This window comes from Oncorhynchus nerka, unplaced genomic scaffold, assembly GCF_034236695.1.
Source record: "Oncorhynchus nerka isolate Pitt River unplaced genomic scaffold, Oner_Uvic_2.0 unplaced_scaffold_1516, whole genome shotgun sequence".
Lineage (NCBI taxonomy): Eukaryota > Metazoa > Chordata > Actinopteri > Salmoniformes > Salmonidae > Oncorhynchus > Oncorhynchus nerka.
Genome location: NW_027039801.1, coordinates 33,155 through 48,082, shown reverse-complemented (window position 1 = coordinate 48,082; position 14,928 = coordinate 33,155). Strand labels below are relative to the sequence as shown.

The 14,928-nt window shown below is 42.5% G+C and overlaps 1 protein-coding gene across 1 annotated transcript; it reads left to right on the top strand.

The window, feature by feature from the left end:
- Positions 1-2,471: 2,471 nt before the first annotated feature.
- LOC115124992 (acyl-CoA Delta-4 desaturase-like) lies at positions 2,472-14,310 on the top strand. The gene is made up of 10 exons (XM_065015315.1): positions 2,472-2,585; positions 6,045-6,146; positions 6,492-6,617; positions 7,117-7,177; positions 7,292-7,368; positions 9,736-9,833; positions 9,997-10,093; positions 11,257-11,336; positions 11,955-12,080; positions 12,214-14,310. The coding sequence occupies exons 1-10, from the start codon at positions 2,568-2,570 to the stop codon at positions 12,263-12,265; spliced, it is 837 nt and encodes a 278-aa protein (XP_064871387.1). The 5' UTR covers positions 2,472-2,567; the 3' UTR covers positions 12,266-14,310.
- The last annotated feature ends 618 nt before the right edge of the window (positions 14,311-14,928 follow it).

Below are 14,928 nucleotides of genomic sequence, written 5' to 3'. Positions count from 1 at the left end.
ACAACGTGAGCCTTTTTACGTATGCGGAGGACATGGCTATAGCAGTTTTTTTTTTTTTTTAAGATGCTTCGTCAGATGGGGGACAGCTATTATAAACAGACCAACAACCTTCAAGACTGGTGTCGGTCAAGTGCCCTCCACATCAATGTGTAATAGACAAAGGAGCTGATCATTGATGGCAACAACTTACTAATGTCCCAACCACTGTCTCTGAACGACCAACCAGTAGAGGGGGTTGAGTGTTTTAAAACATCCAGGAACAGAAATTGACGAGAAACTGAGTTTTACAGAGAATGCAGACTGTATTTGTTTTATAGCAAGGCAACGTCTGTTCTTAATCAGGAAAATGAAAGGGGTTTGGAGTCAACCTGGAAGTTCTGGAGAGGGTGTACAGCAGCTTGGTGGAGAGCATCCTCACGTTCAACATGACAGTCTGGTAATCTGAGATGGTGGAGAGCATCCTCACGTTCAATATGACAGTCTGGTAATCTGAGATGGTGGAGAGCATCCTCACGTTCAATATGACAGTCTGGTAATCTGAGATGGTGGAGAGCATCCTCACGTTCAATATAACAGTCTGCTAATCTGAGATGGTGAAAGAGCATCCTCACGTTCAATATGACAGTCTGGTAATCTGAGATGGTGGAGAGCATCCTCACGTTCAATATGACAGTCTGGTAATCTGAGATGGTGGAGAGCATCCTCACGTTCAATATGACAGTCTGGTAATCTGAGATGGTGGAGAGCATCCTTGCGTTCAATATGACAGTCTGGTAATCTGAGATGGTGGAGAGCATCCTCACGTTCAATATGACAGTCTGGTAATCTGAGATGGTGGAGAGCATCCTTGCGTTCAATATGACAGTCTGGTAATCTGAGATGGTGGAGAGCATCCTCACGTTCAATATGACAGTCTGGTAATCTGAGATGGTGAAAGAGCATCCTCACGTTCAATATGACAGTCTAGTAATCTGAGATGGTGGAGAGCATCCTCACGTTCAATATGACAGTCTGGTAATCTGAGATGGTGGAGAGCATCCTCACGTGGTCGTTGTGAGTGAATGTATCAATGTCCTCTATGTTGTTAGTGTATGCAACATGATGGACGAACTGATTTAATTGTGTATGTTGTGCAAATGTACAGTTGAAGTCAGAAGTGTACATACACTTAGGTTGGAGTAATTTAAACTTGTTTTTCAACCACTCCACAAATGTCTTGTTAACAAACTATAGTTTGTGCATAAGACAATTAATTTTTCAATTAATTTTTCCAACAATTGTTTACAGACCGATTATTTCACTTATAATTCACTGTATCACAATTCCAGTAGATCAGAAGTTTACATACACTAAGTTCACTGTGCCTTTAAACAGCTTGGAAATTTCTTCAAAATGACGTCATGGCTTTAGAATCTTCTGATAGGCTAATTGACATAATTTGAGTCAAGGTGTACCTGTGGATGTATTTCAAGGCCTACCTTCAAACTCAGTGCCTCTTTGCTTGATATCATGGGAAAATCTAAAGAAATCAGCCAAGACCTCAGAAAAACATTTGTAGACCTCCACAAGTCTGGTTCATCCTTGGGAGCAATTTCCAAACGTCTGAAGATACCACGTTCATCTGTACAAACAATAGTACGCAAGTATAAACACCATGGGACCACGCAGCCGTCATACCGCTCAGGAAGGAGACGCGTTCTGTCTCCTAGAGATGAACGTACTTTGGTGCAAAAAGTGAAAATCAATCCTAGAACAACAGCAAAGGACCCTGTGAAGATGCTGGAGGAAACAGGTACAAAAGTATCTACCTTGTCAGCTTGGGGTTTGAACTTGCAACCTTCTGGTTACTAGTCCAATGCTCTAACCACTAGGCTACCCTGCCACCTGGTTAAATGTCTGGAATTGTGGAAATGGAGTTTATATGTATTTGGCTAAGGTGTATGTCACCTTCAGACTTCAGCTGGATGTGTATGTGATTATTTTAATGAAAGTGATGCCAAAGAAAAATGTCCATCCTGGATGTGGACAATGAAGTTTTATTCTATTCTTCTTCTTCTTCTCTACAGGTTTTTCTTCTCAATTTAAACTGTCGTCATCCCTGTTCTTATCCCTCTCCTTATCTCTCTCCTGTCCTTATCTCTCTCCTGTCCTTATCCCTCTCCTGTCCTCTTCCTCTCCTGTCCTTAACCCTCTCCTGTCCTCTTCCTCCCCTCCACTCCCTCAATTCTCATCTCTCTACCATCATCCACCTTCCTCCTGGCTCATCTACTTGGCTCTATCACAGTTGGTCTTTCTGCTATCTCCTCGCCTCCTGAAATCAAGGACAGATTCATTGAGATAGACTTCATACGCCTGTATTGATTATTGATCACCTCTAACCCATACAGGCAGTACTGGTGCAGGACTTCCAGGCCCTGCGTGACCGTGTGGAGAAGGAGGGTCTCCTCCGTGCCCGCCCCCTCTTCTTCAGCCTCTACCTGGGCCACATCCTGCTACTAGAGGCCCTGGCTTTGGGCCTGCTCTGGGTCTGGGGGACCAGCTGGAGCCTCACACTGCTCTGTTCCCTCATGCTGGCCACGTCTCAGGTACCATTACAGTATTATTAGGGAGTACAAGAAGATATTTGACAGGCAGATTCAAAGGTTAGGCATAGGGATCGAAGGTTAGGGTTAGGTTTAGGATTAAGGTTAGAATTAGAGGATTAGTTTAGGGTTAGGATTAAGGTTAAGGTTAGGTTTCGGATTAAGGTTAGAATTAGAGGATTAGGTTAGGTTTATGATTAAGGTTAGAATTAGAGGATTGGGTTAGGATTAAGGTTAAGGTTAGGTTTAGGATTAAAGTTAGAATTAGAGGATTAGGATTAAGGTTAGAATTAGTTGATTAGGTTAGGGTTAGGATTAAGGTTAAGGTTAGGTTTAGGATTAAGGTTAGAATTAGATGATTAGGTTAGGGTTAGGATTAAGGTTAAGGTTAGGTTTAGGATTAAGGTTAGAATTAGACGAATAGATTAAGATTTAGGTTAGGGTAAGGGTAAGGGTTTAGGTTAGGTTTAAGATTGAATTTAATTTATTTATTTTATTTATTTATTTAGCATTATTTAATTAGGCAAGTCAGTTAAGAACAAATTCTTATTTACATTGACGGCCTACCAAATGACAAAAGGCCTCCTGCGGGGACGGTGTCTGGGAAAAAAGAATAAACTGTAATAATAATTTAAAGAAATATAGGACCAAACACATCACGACATGAGAGACAACACTACATAAACAGAGACCGAAGACAACAACACAACATGGTAGCAACACAACATGACAACAACATGGTAGCAACACAACATGACAACAACATGGTAGCAACACAACATGGTAGCAACACAACATGACAACAACATGGTAGCAACACAACATGACAACAACATGGTCGCAACACAACATGACAACAACATGGTAGCAACACAACATGACAACAACATGGTAGCATCACAACATGACAACAACATGGTAGCAACACAAAATGACAACAACATGGTAGCAGCACAACATGGTAGCAACACAACATGGTAGCAACACAACATGACAACAACATGGTAGCAACACAACATGACAACAACATGGTAGCAACACAACATGGTAGCAACACAACATGACAACAACATGGTAGCAACACAACATGACAACAACATGGTCACAACACAACATGACAACAACATGGTAGCAACACAACATGACAACAACATGGTAGCAACACAACATGACAACAACATGGTAGCAACACAAAATGACAACAACATGGTAGCAGCACAACATGGTAGCAACACAACATGGTAGCAACACAACATGACAACAACATGGTAGCAACACAACATGACAACAACATGGTAGCAGCACAACATGACAACAACATGGTAGCAACACAACATGACAACAACATGGTAGCAACACAACATGGTAGCAACACAACATGACAACAACATGGTAGCAACACAACATGACAACAACATGGTAGCAACACAATATGATAGCATCACAACATAACAACAACATGGTAGCAACACAACATGACAACAACATGGTAGCAGAACAACATGGTAGCAACACAACATGACAACAACATAGTAGCAACACAACATGACAACAACATGGTAGCAACACAACATGACAACAACGTGGTAGCAACACAACATGACAACAACATGGTAGCAACACAACATGGTAGCAACACAACATGACAACAACATGGTAGCAACACAACATGGTAGCAACACAACATGACAACAACATGGAAGCAACACAACATGGTAGCAACACAACATGACAACAACATGGTAGCAACACAACATGGTAGCAACACAACATGACAACAACATGGTAGCAACACAACATGACAACAACATGGTAGCAACACAACATGACAACAACATGGCAGCAACACAACATGACAACAACATGGCAGCAACACAACATGGCAGGAGCACAAAACATGGTACAAACATTATTGGGCACAGACAACAGCACAAAGGGCAAGAAGGTAGAGACAACAATACATCACACAAAGCAGCCACAACTGTCAGTAAGAGTGTCCATGATTGAGTTTTTGAATGAAGAGATGGAGATAAAACTGTCCAGTTTGAGTGTTTGTTGCAGCTCGTTCCAGTCGCTAGCTGCAGCGAACTGAAAAGACGAGCGACCCAGAGATGTGTGTGCTTTGGGGACCTTTAACAGAATGTGACTGGCAACGCGGGTGTTGTATATGGAGGATGAGGGCTGCAGTAGATATCTCAGATAGGGGGTAGTGAGGCCTAAGAGGGTTCAATAAATAAGCATCAACCAGTGGGTCTTGCAACAGGTATACAGTGATGACCAGTTTACAGAGGAGTATAGAGTGCAGTGATGTGTCCTATAAGGATCATTGGTGGCAAATCTGATGGCTGAAAGGTAAAGAACATCTAGCCACTCGAGAGCACCCATACCTGCCGATCTATGATGTCTGCGTAATCTAGCATAGTTAGGATGGTCATCTGAATCAGGGTTAGAAAGTACTTGTATGAGGTGACTACCTGAAGCTCAAAACCCTCAGAGTAATCACACCAGTAGGGAGTGGGGCATTCTTCATACCAAACCATATGACAGAGAAATCCTGTTGGACACTAAGAAAGCTTTGTTGTGGAGCATTTAACACAAATTCTGGAGAGGGGCCAGCTGAGTATAAGACTGTATCATCTGCATATAAATGGATAAGAGAGCTTCCATCTGCCTGAGCTATGTTGTTGATGTAAATTGAGAAGAGCATGGGGCCTAGGATCGAGCCTTGGGGTACTCCCTTGGTGACAGGCAGTGGTTGAGACAGCAGATGTTCTGACATTATATACTGCACTCTTTCAGTGAGGTAGTTAGCAAACTAGGCCAAAGACCCTTAAGAGACACCAATACACCTTAGCCGGCCCACAATAATGGAATGGTCTACCGTATCAAAAGCTTTGGCCAAGTCAATAAAAATATCAGCACAACATTGCTTAGAATCAAGGGCAATAGTAACATCATTGAGGACCTTCAATGTTGCAGTGACACATCCATAACTTGAAAAGAAACCAGATTGTATACCAGAGAGAAAACTATATACATCAAGAAAGCCAGTCAGTTGATTATTGAGAAGTTTTTCCAACACTTTTGATGAACAGGGCAAAATAGAAATAGGCCTATAACATTTGGGATCAGCTTGATCTCCTCCTTTAAATAAAGGACGAACTGTGGCTGCCTTCCAAGCAATGGGAGCCTCCCCAGAATGGAGAGACAGGTTCAAAAGTTCAGAGAGAGGCTTGGCAATGATAGGGACAGCAACCTTAAAGAAGAAAGGGTCTAAACCATCTGACTCAGATGTTTTTTTGGGGTCTAGTTTCAGGAGCTCCCTTAGTACCTCGGACTCAGTGACCGCCTGCAGGGAGAAACTTTGTAGCGGGGCAGGGGTAAAAGAGGGAGAAGAGAGATAAGGTTACCAAACCACCTTTCAGACACTGTTCAAATTCTGCCTTTCTTTTTCCCTCTCAGGCCCAAGCTGGCTGGCTGCAGCATGACTACGGCCACCTGTCAGTCTGCAAGAAATCCGGCTGGAACCACAAACTGCACAAGTTTGTCATTGGACACCTAAAGGTAGGCTGCTGGACAATGGTTGGACATTTGACAATACTGTTTCTTTAGGCTGATCTTCTGCTACTCTTTGGAAAAGTTAACCGGACACAGTTTAAACCTAGTCCTGAACTGAAAACCATTCTCAATGGATAATCAGCTTTGAAAGTACATTTTACTCCAGGACTATGCTAAATCTTTGTTCAGGAAACTGTCCCTTTCACTTTCCTACATTCACTAGAGCAGTGTTACATTTCCAAGTTCACTGCTATACATTAGCCTTATTTTGTGTAGTGTCCAACAGGTGTAAGTTACAGTAACTGTAATTGTGTGTACCATTAATAAGTAACAGTAGCTGTGTGTTTCCAGGGTGCCTCTGCTAACTGGTGGAACCATCGTCACTTCCAGCACCACGCTAAGCCCAACATTTTTCGTAAAGATCCTGATATCAACTCACTACATGTCTTCGTCCTGGGAGACAAACAGCCTGTAGAGGTAGTTATCATTATAGTATATTTGTGATTCCTGCCCCAACTGGACTCACAACCTAGTAGGTAGCCTAGTGTTTAGAGCGTTGGACTAGTAACTGGAAGGTTGCAAGTTCAAATCCCCGAGCCCACAAGGTACAAATCTGTCGTTCTGCCCCTGAACAGGCAGTTAACCCACTGTTCCTAGGCAGTCATTGAAAATAAGAATTTGTTCTTAACTGACTTGCCTGGTTAAATAAAATATTTAAAAAACTTAGTGCTTTGTGACCCATCTGACTTCCTGTCATATTTGAATAATAATCTAAATATTCATGTAATATTTAAATAACCATGTAATAATATCCATGTAGTATTCAAATATCCATGTAATAGCTCATTAATTTAATGTAATATTCATGAAATAACCGTGTAATAATATCCATGTAACGGTTTGTCTCAGTTGTGTTAAAACGGTATTCGTGTTTCTGTGTAAGATCCATCTGTCTCCTTGTCTCTGTCTATTGCAGTATGGTATAAAGAAGTTGAAGTACATGCCCTACCATCACCAACACCAGTACTTCTTCCTCAGTAAGTTGCTGAACACGTTTCATGGATTTCTGTATAGAATCACATCAACTTCCATTGAACAGGTAAAAGACAGACCACTGTATGTAATACCAATATTATCCTTCTGTGTTCCAGTTGGACCTCCACTAATCGTTCCAGTGTTTTTCAACATCCAGATATTCCGGACCATGTTTTCACAACGAGACTGGGTGGTGAGATTTCATACCAACTAAATGTAGACTTAAACCTCTTCATTCTTATCTGGAACGTAAGGGCTTCCACAAGAGAGTAATTATATATATATATATATATATATATATTTATTTATTTATTTATTTCACCTTTATTTAACCAGGTAAGCTAGTTGAGAACAAGTTCTCATTTACAACTGTGACCTGGCCAAGATAAAGCAATGCAGTGCAACACAAACAACACAGTTACACGTGGAATAAACAAACATACAGTCAATAGCACAATAGAAGAGTCTATATACAGTGTGTGCAAATGAGGTAGGATAACGGAGGTAAGGCAATAATAATGGGGGTGACCAGAGAGAGATACCTGCTGGAGCGTGTGCTATGGGTGGGTGCTACTATGGTGACCAGAGAGAGATACCTGCTGGAGTGTGTGCTATGGGTTGGTGCTGCTATGGTGACCAGAGAGAGATACCTGCTGGAGTGTGTGCTATGGGTGGGTGCTGCTATGGTGACCAGAGAGAGATACCTGCTGGAGCGTGTGCTATGGGTTGGTGCTGCTATGGTGACCAGAGAGAGATACCTGCTGGAGGGTGTGCTATGGGTTGGTGCTGCTATGGTGACCAGAGAGAGATACCTGCTGGAGGGTGTGCTATGGGTGGGTGCTGCTATGGTGACCAGAGAGAGATACCTGCTGGAGCGTGTGCTATGGGTTGGTGCTGCTATGGTGACCAGAGAGAGATACCTGCTGGAGTGTGTGCTATGGGTGGGTGCTGCTATGGTGACCAGAGAGAGATACCTGCTGGAGCGTGTGCTATGGGTGGGTGCTGCTATGGTGACCAGTGAGCTGAGATAAGGCGGGACTTTACCTAGCAAAGACTTATCGATGACCTGGAGCCAGTGGGTTTGGCGACGAATGTGAAGCGAGGGCCAGCCAACGAGACCATACAGGTCACAGTGGTGGGTAGTATATGGGGCTTTGGTGACAAAACGGATGGCAATGTGATAGACTGCATCCAATTTGCTGAGTAGAGTGTTGGAGGCTATTTTGTAAATGACATCGCCGAAGTCAAAGATCGGTAGGATAGTAAGTTCTACGAGGGTATGTTTGGCAGCATGAATGAAGGATGCTTTGTTGTGAAATAGGAAGCCGATTCTAGATATAATTTATCATTTTGGATTGGAGATGCTTAATGTGAAGGAGAGTTTACAGTCTAACCAGACAACTAGGTATTGGGTGGCGGCAGGGTAGCCTAGTGGTTAGAGCGTTGGACTAGTATCCGGAAGGTTGCAAGTTCAAACCCCCGAGCTGACAAGGTACAAATCTGTCGTTCTGCCCCTGAACAGTCAGGTAACCCACTGTTCCTAGGCCGTCATTGAAAATAAGAATTTGTTCTTAACTGATCTTGCCTAGTCAAATAAAAAAATAAAAATAAAAAATTGTAGTTGTCCACGTGTTCTAAGTCAGAACGGGTGGACAGGTGCGATTGGTTGAAGAGCATGCATTTAGTTTTACTTGCATTTAAGAGCAGTTGGAGGCACGGAAGGAGAGTTGTGTGGCATTGAAGTTCGTCTGGAGGTTAGTTAACACAGTGTCCAAATAAGGGCCAGAAGTATACAGAACGGTGTCGTCTGCGTAGAGGTGGATCAGAGAATCACCAGCAGCAAGAGTGACATCATTGATACAGAGAAAATAGTCGGCCCGAGAATTGAACCCTGAGGCACCCCCATAGAGACTGCTAGAGGCCCGGACAACAGACCCTCCGATTTGACACACTGAACTCTGTCTGAGAAATAGTTGGTGATCCAGGCAAGGCAGTCATTTGAGAAACCAAGGCTGTTGAGCCTGCCGATAAGAATGTGGTGATTGACAGATTCGAAAGCCTTGGCAAGGTCAATGAAGATGGCTGCACAGCACTGTCTTTTATCGTTGGCGGTTATGATATCGTTTAGGACCTTGAGCGTGGCTGAGGTGCACCCATGACCAGCTCTGAAACCAGATTGCATAGCGGAGAAGGTACAGTGGGATTCGAAATGGTCTGTGATCTGTTTGTTAACTTGGCTTTCGAAGGCCTTAGAAAGGCAGGGCAGGATGATTATGATTATGATTATTATTAGTATTATGATTATGCTCACACCTGGGGGCACTAAATCATTGTTCGTTGCTCACTAAAGCTAGCGAGCATAATACCACTAACACGGACTGTACCATCAGAAATGACTAGCTTCCTAATCAACAGTGATAATTGTTGCTTTGCTAGGAACCCCAGATGTCATTATGTCTGTCCGTAATGCTTCCTAATCAACAGTGATAATTGTTGCTTTGCTAGGAACCCCAGATGTGGTCATGTCTGTCCGTAATACCAATCTTTGTCTCCTGTGAAGGATCTGGCGTGGTCGATGAGTTTCTACCTTCGCTTCTTCTGCTGTTACTATCCCTTCTTTGGTTTCTTTGGCTCAGTAGCATTGATCAGCTTCGTCAGGTAAAGTATGAACTGAGAGGGAGCTCAAAGATGAACTCATTCATTCATTGTATTCAAACTATCTACAGTATTAGAAAACAACACAATGATGTGCTTGACGTAATAATGTAATATAATATTGTGGCTGAATAATTATATTGTGAATATTGTACTGTATATATAGGTTTTTGGAAAGCCACTGGTTTGTATGGGTGACCCAGATGAGTCACCTTCCTATGGAGATGGATCACGAGCGACAACAGGACTGGCTCACCATGCAGGTAACATGTCATTACTAGACACCAGGACTGGCTCACCATGCAGGTATCATGTCATCATTACTAGACACCAGGACTGGCTCACCATGCAGGTAACATGTCATTACTAGACACCAGGACTGGCTCACCATGCAGGTAACATGTCATTACTAGACACCAGGACTGGCTCACCATGCAGGTAACATGTCATTACTAGACACCAGGACTGGCTCACCATGCAGGTAACATGTCATTACTAGACACCAGGACTGGCTCACCATGCAGGTAACATGTCATTACTAGACACCAGGACTGGCTCACCATGCAGGTATCATGTCATCATTACTAGACACCAGGACTGGCTCACCATGCAGGTAACATGTCATTACTAGACACCAGGACTGGCTCACCATGCAGGTAACATGTCATTACTAGACACCAGGATTGGCTCACCATGCAGGTAACATGTCATTACTAGACACCAGGACTGGCTCACCATGCAGGTATCATGTCATCATTACTAGACACCAGGACTGGCTCACCATGCAGGTATCATGTCATCATTACTAGACACCAGGACTGGCTCACCATGCAGGTAACATGTCATTACTAGACACCGGGACTGGCTCACCATGCAGGTATCATGTCATCATTACAAGACACCAGGACTGGCTCACCATGCAGGTAACATGTCATTACTAGACACCAGGACTGGCTCACCATGCAGGTATCATGTCATCATTACTAGACACCAGGACTGGCTCACCATGCAGGTATCATGTCATCATTACTAGACACCAGGACTGGCTCACCATGCAGGTAACATGTCATTACTAGACACCAGGACTGGCTCACCATGCAGGTATCATGTCATCATTACTAGACACCAGGACTGGCTCACCATGCAGGTAACATGTCATTACTAGACACCAGGACTGGCTCACCATGCAGGTAACATGTCATTACTAGACACCAGGACTGGCTCACCATGCAGGTAACATGTGATCATTACTAGTGATCTAGGATCAGGTCCCCCCTGTCCATACATTCATATTCATTATTATTAAAGGCTAAACTGATCTGGGAACAGCAGTCCTGAGTACAGGCCCAGGAGTGTTTTCTGGGGCTGTGCCTTCTGTAGTTCTCCAGCAGAGGGAGCTGTAACGTGTCTCTTTCTCTGGTCTTAGTTGAGTGCTACTTGCAACATTGAACAGTCAACCTTCAACGACTGGTTCAGTGGACACCTCAACTTTCAGATTGAACACCAGTAAGTGAAACAAATATCTCACCTTTCTGTTGTCTGTCAAACAGTATATACTGTGTTTATATGGTCATTTATCAGGTCACTGACATACTCAAGTTATAGTTTAAGTTTAAGTATTCAGTTTCATTCGATCTTAAATATAACTTGTTGTTTGTACTAAATACTCTACCTCGTAATAGTGTTTAGATACAATATCGATACAATCCTACTCAGAAACGGAGGTTTCTCTGAAAAACTCTGATTGTGTCTGATCTCTCTCTCCTTCCTCCTCCCCCACTCTCTCTCTCTCTCCCTCTCTCCCTCCCCACTCTTTCTCTACCCCCACTCTCTCTCTGCCTCTCTCTCTCTCTCTCTCTCTCTCCCCCCTCTCCCTGCTTCCTCCTCCCCACTCTCTCTCTCTCCTTCTCTCTCTCTCTCTTTCTCTAATCTCTCTCCCCCTCTCCCTCCTTCCTCCTCCCCCACTCTCTCTCTCTCCTTCTCTCTCTCTCTTTCTCTAATCTCTCTCTCCCTCTCTCTCCTTCCTTCCTCCCCCCCCACTCTTTCTCTCACCCCCCTCTCTCTGCCTTTCTTTCTCTACCCCCACTCTCTCTCTGCCTCTCTTTCTCTTTCTCTGTCTCCCAGTCTGTTTCCTACCATGCCCCGTCACAACTACCACCTGGTGGCTCCTCTGGTTCGTGCTTTGTGTGAGAAACATGGACTTCCCTACCAGGTCAAGACTTTGCAGAAAGGCATGACTGATGTTGTCAGGTAAAGTGTTTTAATGAATACTTGTATAGTGCTATTCCTCTGGGAATAGATTGTACATCATAAGGTGATACCTGCTGCTCTCAGTCTCCTATGTGATTTACCTGGTTCTATATCCACCTCTGTTCTTCTCCAGGTCACTGAAGAAGTCAGGGGATCTGTGGCTGGATGCGTATCTCCATAAATAAATCCCTTCCTGACTCTGGACGGGATTTAATCCATCGCAGATTAACGACCTGCGAACAGAGAGGACATTTCCTGGATGTTTTTGATGATACTGATCGCTGCAAACATTATTGTGATATAATTGTTTTAATCCTTGTCAGCAGTGAATGGGGACCCATAGCATAAATAGAGGGTTTATATAGTAGGGCCAGGCGTTTAAAAAAAAACAAAAAAACAATTTATTGACCAATATTCCACCATTATCCACTGGGTTTGATGCAGGCAGAAAATCCTAGGAAATGCTCTGTAATTGACACAAGTCTCAGTCATTCCAGTCTGGTTGTCCATTCGTTTCTGGTGGAGGGATCGCCTGAACCAGAGGAGGCGCAGCATATGAATCTTAATTTCACAAAACCTATTATTTGGCAGGGAATTCTATTTGTAGATCAGTGATTTTACACCTCGTTTTTCTCAAGCTGATCGCCTCCAACAGACTCAATCCCTGATCACAGGAGGTTATATAAATGGGGCAATTAGGACACTTTAAGGGGAAAGACTATGAATCCAAGCAGAAAATATAAGTGTACAATAAAACATCTCTATCGCTTGAAATTCCCCGCTGGGATGTTCTTTGCGGACAACAATATATTCTGCAAAACCTGCAATTTAGCGTCACATTTTAAATGGAAAAACAGGATAGACAGGACATAATTATGCCGTCTCAGAAGAATGCTTCAACCTTGAAACCTTGTGGGGGATATATAGTGAAACAGTCTCGTCCTTACATAACAAGACAACATCAATCAACAACAATATTTCACGACGTCTTCGTTGCCTGTTAATTAACATATGTGTATGATAGGCATTTTTGTATCCGAAAATGTAGAGGGTGGAATATAGACTATTTTCAGAATACTAATTGCTCGCCTATTTTCATTTACTATAGAAAGGACACATTTTATCCATCTCTGTTAAGACGTCAGTATTTGGAGAGATGCGCTTCTCCGCCTCCACAAGGTTCATGTAAAAGTGAAGCTACTCGGAGTGATATTCTAACACTGTCGAATAGTTCTCTGCCTGTAAATACACTCTATCAGCCAGAACTACTTTAACATCTTCACCCAGCTCTCATACACAATGTGTGACAGTGGATTTGTCCGTTACTATGGAGATGCTTTCTGTTGTGTTTTTACCGGAGACTGCGGCTCGGTTCTTTTCACGTGTCTTAATGAAGGTGAGCAATTTGGGATTGTCAACTTTGTTTAGAGGCATGTTGGCGCATGCAAAAGCTATATATATTCCTCATCATTTACATTGGTACACGTGTTTAATGAAAATGGCTAGTTTGTTCGGCTATATTTTCTTAGATAACATGCCTACTATTCCTATATAATTTTGATAACAGACAATGAGTAAGTAAAATATTTATGCCGATTTATTTCCTTAGGTTAATCATTTGGTGCATTAGGCTAAAGTGTATGCTGTTGATGCAAATATTTTGTTTTAATCTCATTTGAAGTCAAATCACACGGTTGGGAATTGATTTTGGACTAATTGGATAATTATGTTAGATGATCACCATGTGAGAAAGTGCTATATCGGACACGGGGTAGAAAAACACCAACCGAAGAACAACCAAAACGCCTGGCCCTAATCATTGGTGCCACCCTGTTTGAACAACATTTATGTATTTACGTATATTAAAAATAAATATGTGTTTAAGCCTTATATTACATATATTTAAATATATGGACATATTACAAAATTGGCCTTTTTGATATATTTCTACATATATGTTTATATATTTAAATATATGGAAATACATTTTGAGAGCATGCTGTGGTAGCTAGTAAAATAAATGCCCAAATATATTTCATAAATATATGTTGCCATGTATTTAAATGAATGGAAATGTTTGCTTTTTACCTTAATGATACTGTAGCTAAGCTACATAAATAAAAACAATCAATGCGTAAAACTACAAAGGTCAGGACTGAATCACAATAGCCTGTGGTGGTAGACTTTGAAAAGTCTGAATGAATGACAACTAAAAGAGTGGTTTCAATCATCTTTATTGTTGGCTCAAATAACTTGGTCCATTGTTGAATTGTTACCTGGGAGTCAACGGAAGGTCGCATCTGAAACAATATAATGTATATAATTACCTCTGTGCTCTAAACATCTGAATGTGGAAATTATGTCTTTCTACATCCGGTTGATACTAACGACGTTGATTCCTTCACCTCCAGTGTCCATTTTCAGACTCACAAGTTGACCGTTACCCTGTGGATAATGCTGAGACAGGTTGGCAGTTACCCTGTGGATAATGCTGAGACAGGTTGACAGTTACCCTGTGGATAATGCTGAGACAAGTTGGCAGTTACCCAGTGGATAATGCTGAGACAAGTTGGCAGTTACCCAGTGGATAATGCTGAGACAAGTTGGCAGTTACCCAGTGGATAACGCTGAGACAGGTTGACAGTTACCCAGTGGATAATGCTGAGACAGGTTGACAGTTACCCAGTGGATAATGCTGAGACAGGTTGACAGTTACCCAGTGGATAATGCTGAGACAGGTTGACAGTTACCCTGTGGATAATGCTGAGACAGGATGGCAGTTACCCTGTGGATAATGCCGAGACAGAGGATCAGTGAAACAATTCCCCACAAGATGAAGAATAAATAA

Excerpts from the sequence above, each read along its gene's own strand:
- LOC115124992 (XM_065015315.1), top strand. Across the intron at positions 7,178-7,291 it reads ACACCAGTACTTCTTCCTCA|TTGGACCTCCACTAATCGTT; the intron begins GTAAGTTGCTGA and ends TCTGTGTTCCAG. Across the intron at positions 12,081-12,213 it reads GGCATGACTGATGTTGTCAG|GTCACTGAAGAAGTCAGGGG; the intron begins GTAAAGTGTTTT and ends GTTCTTCTCCAG.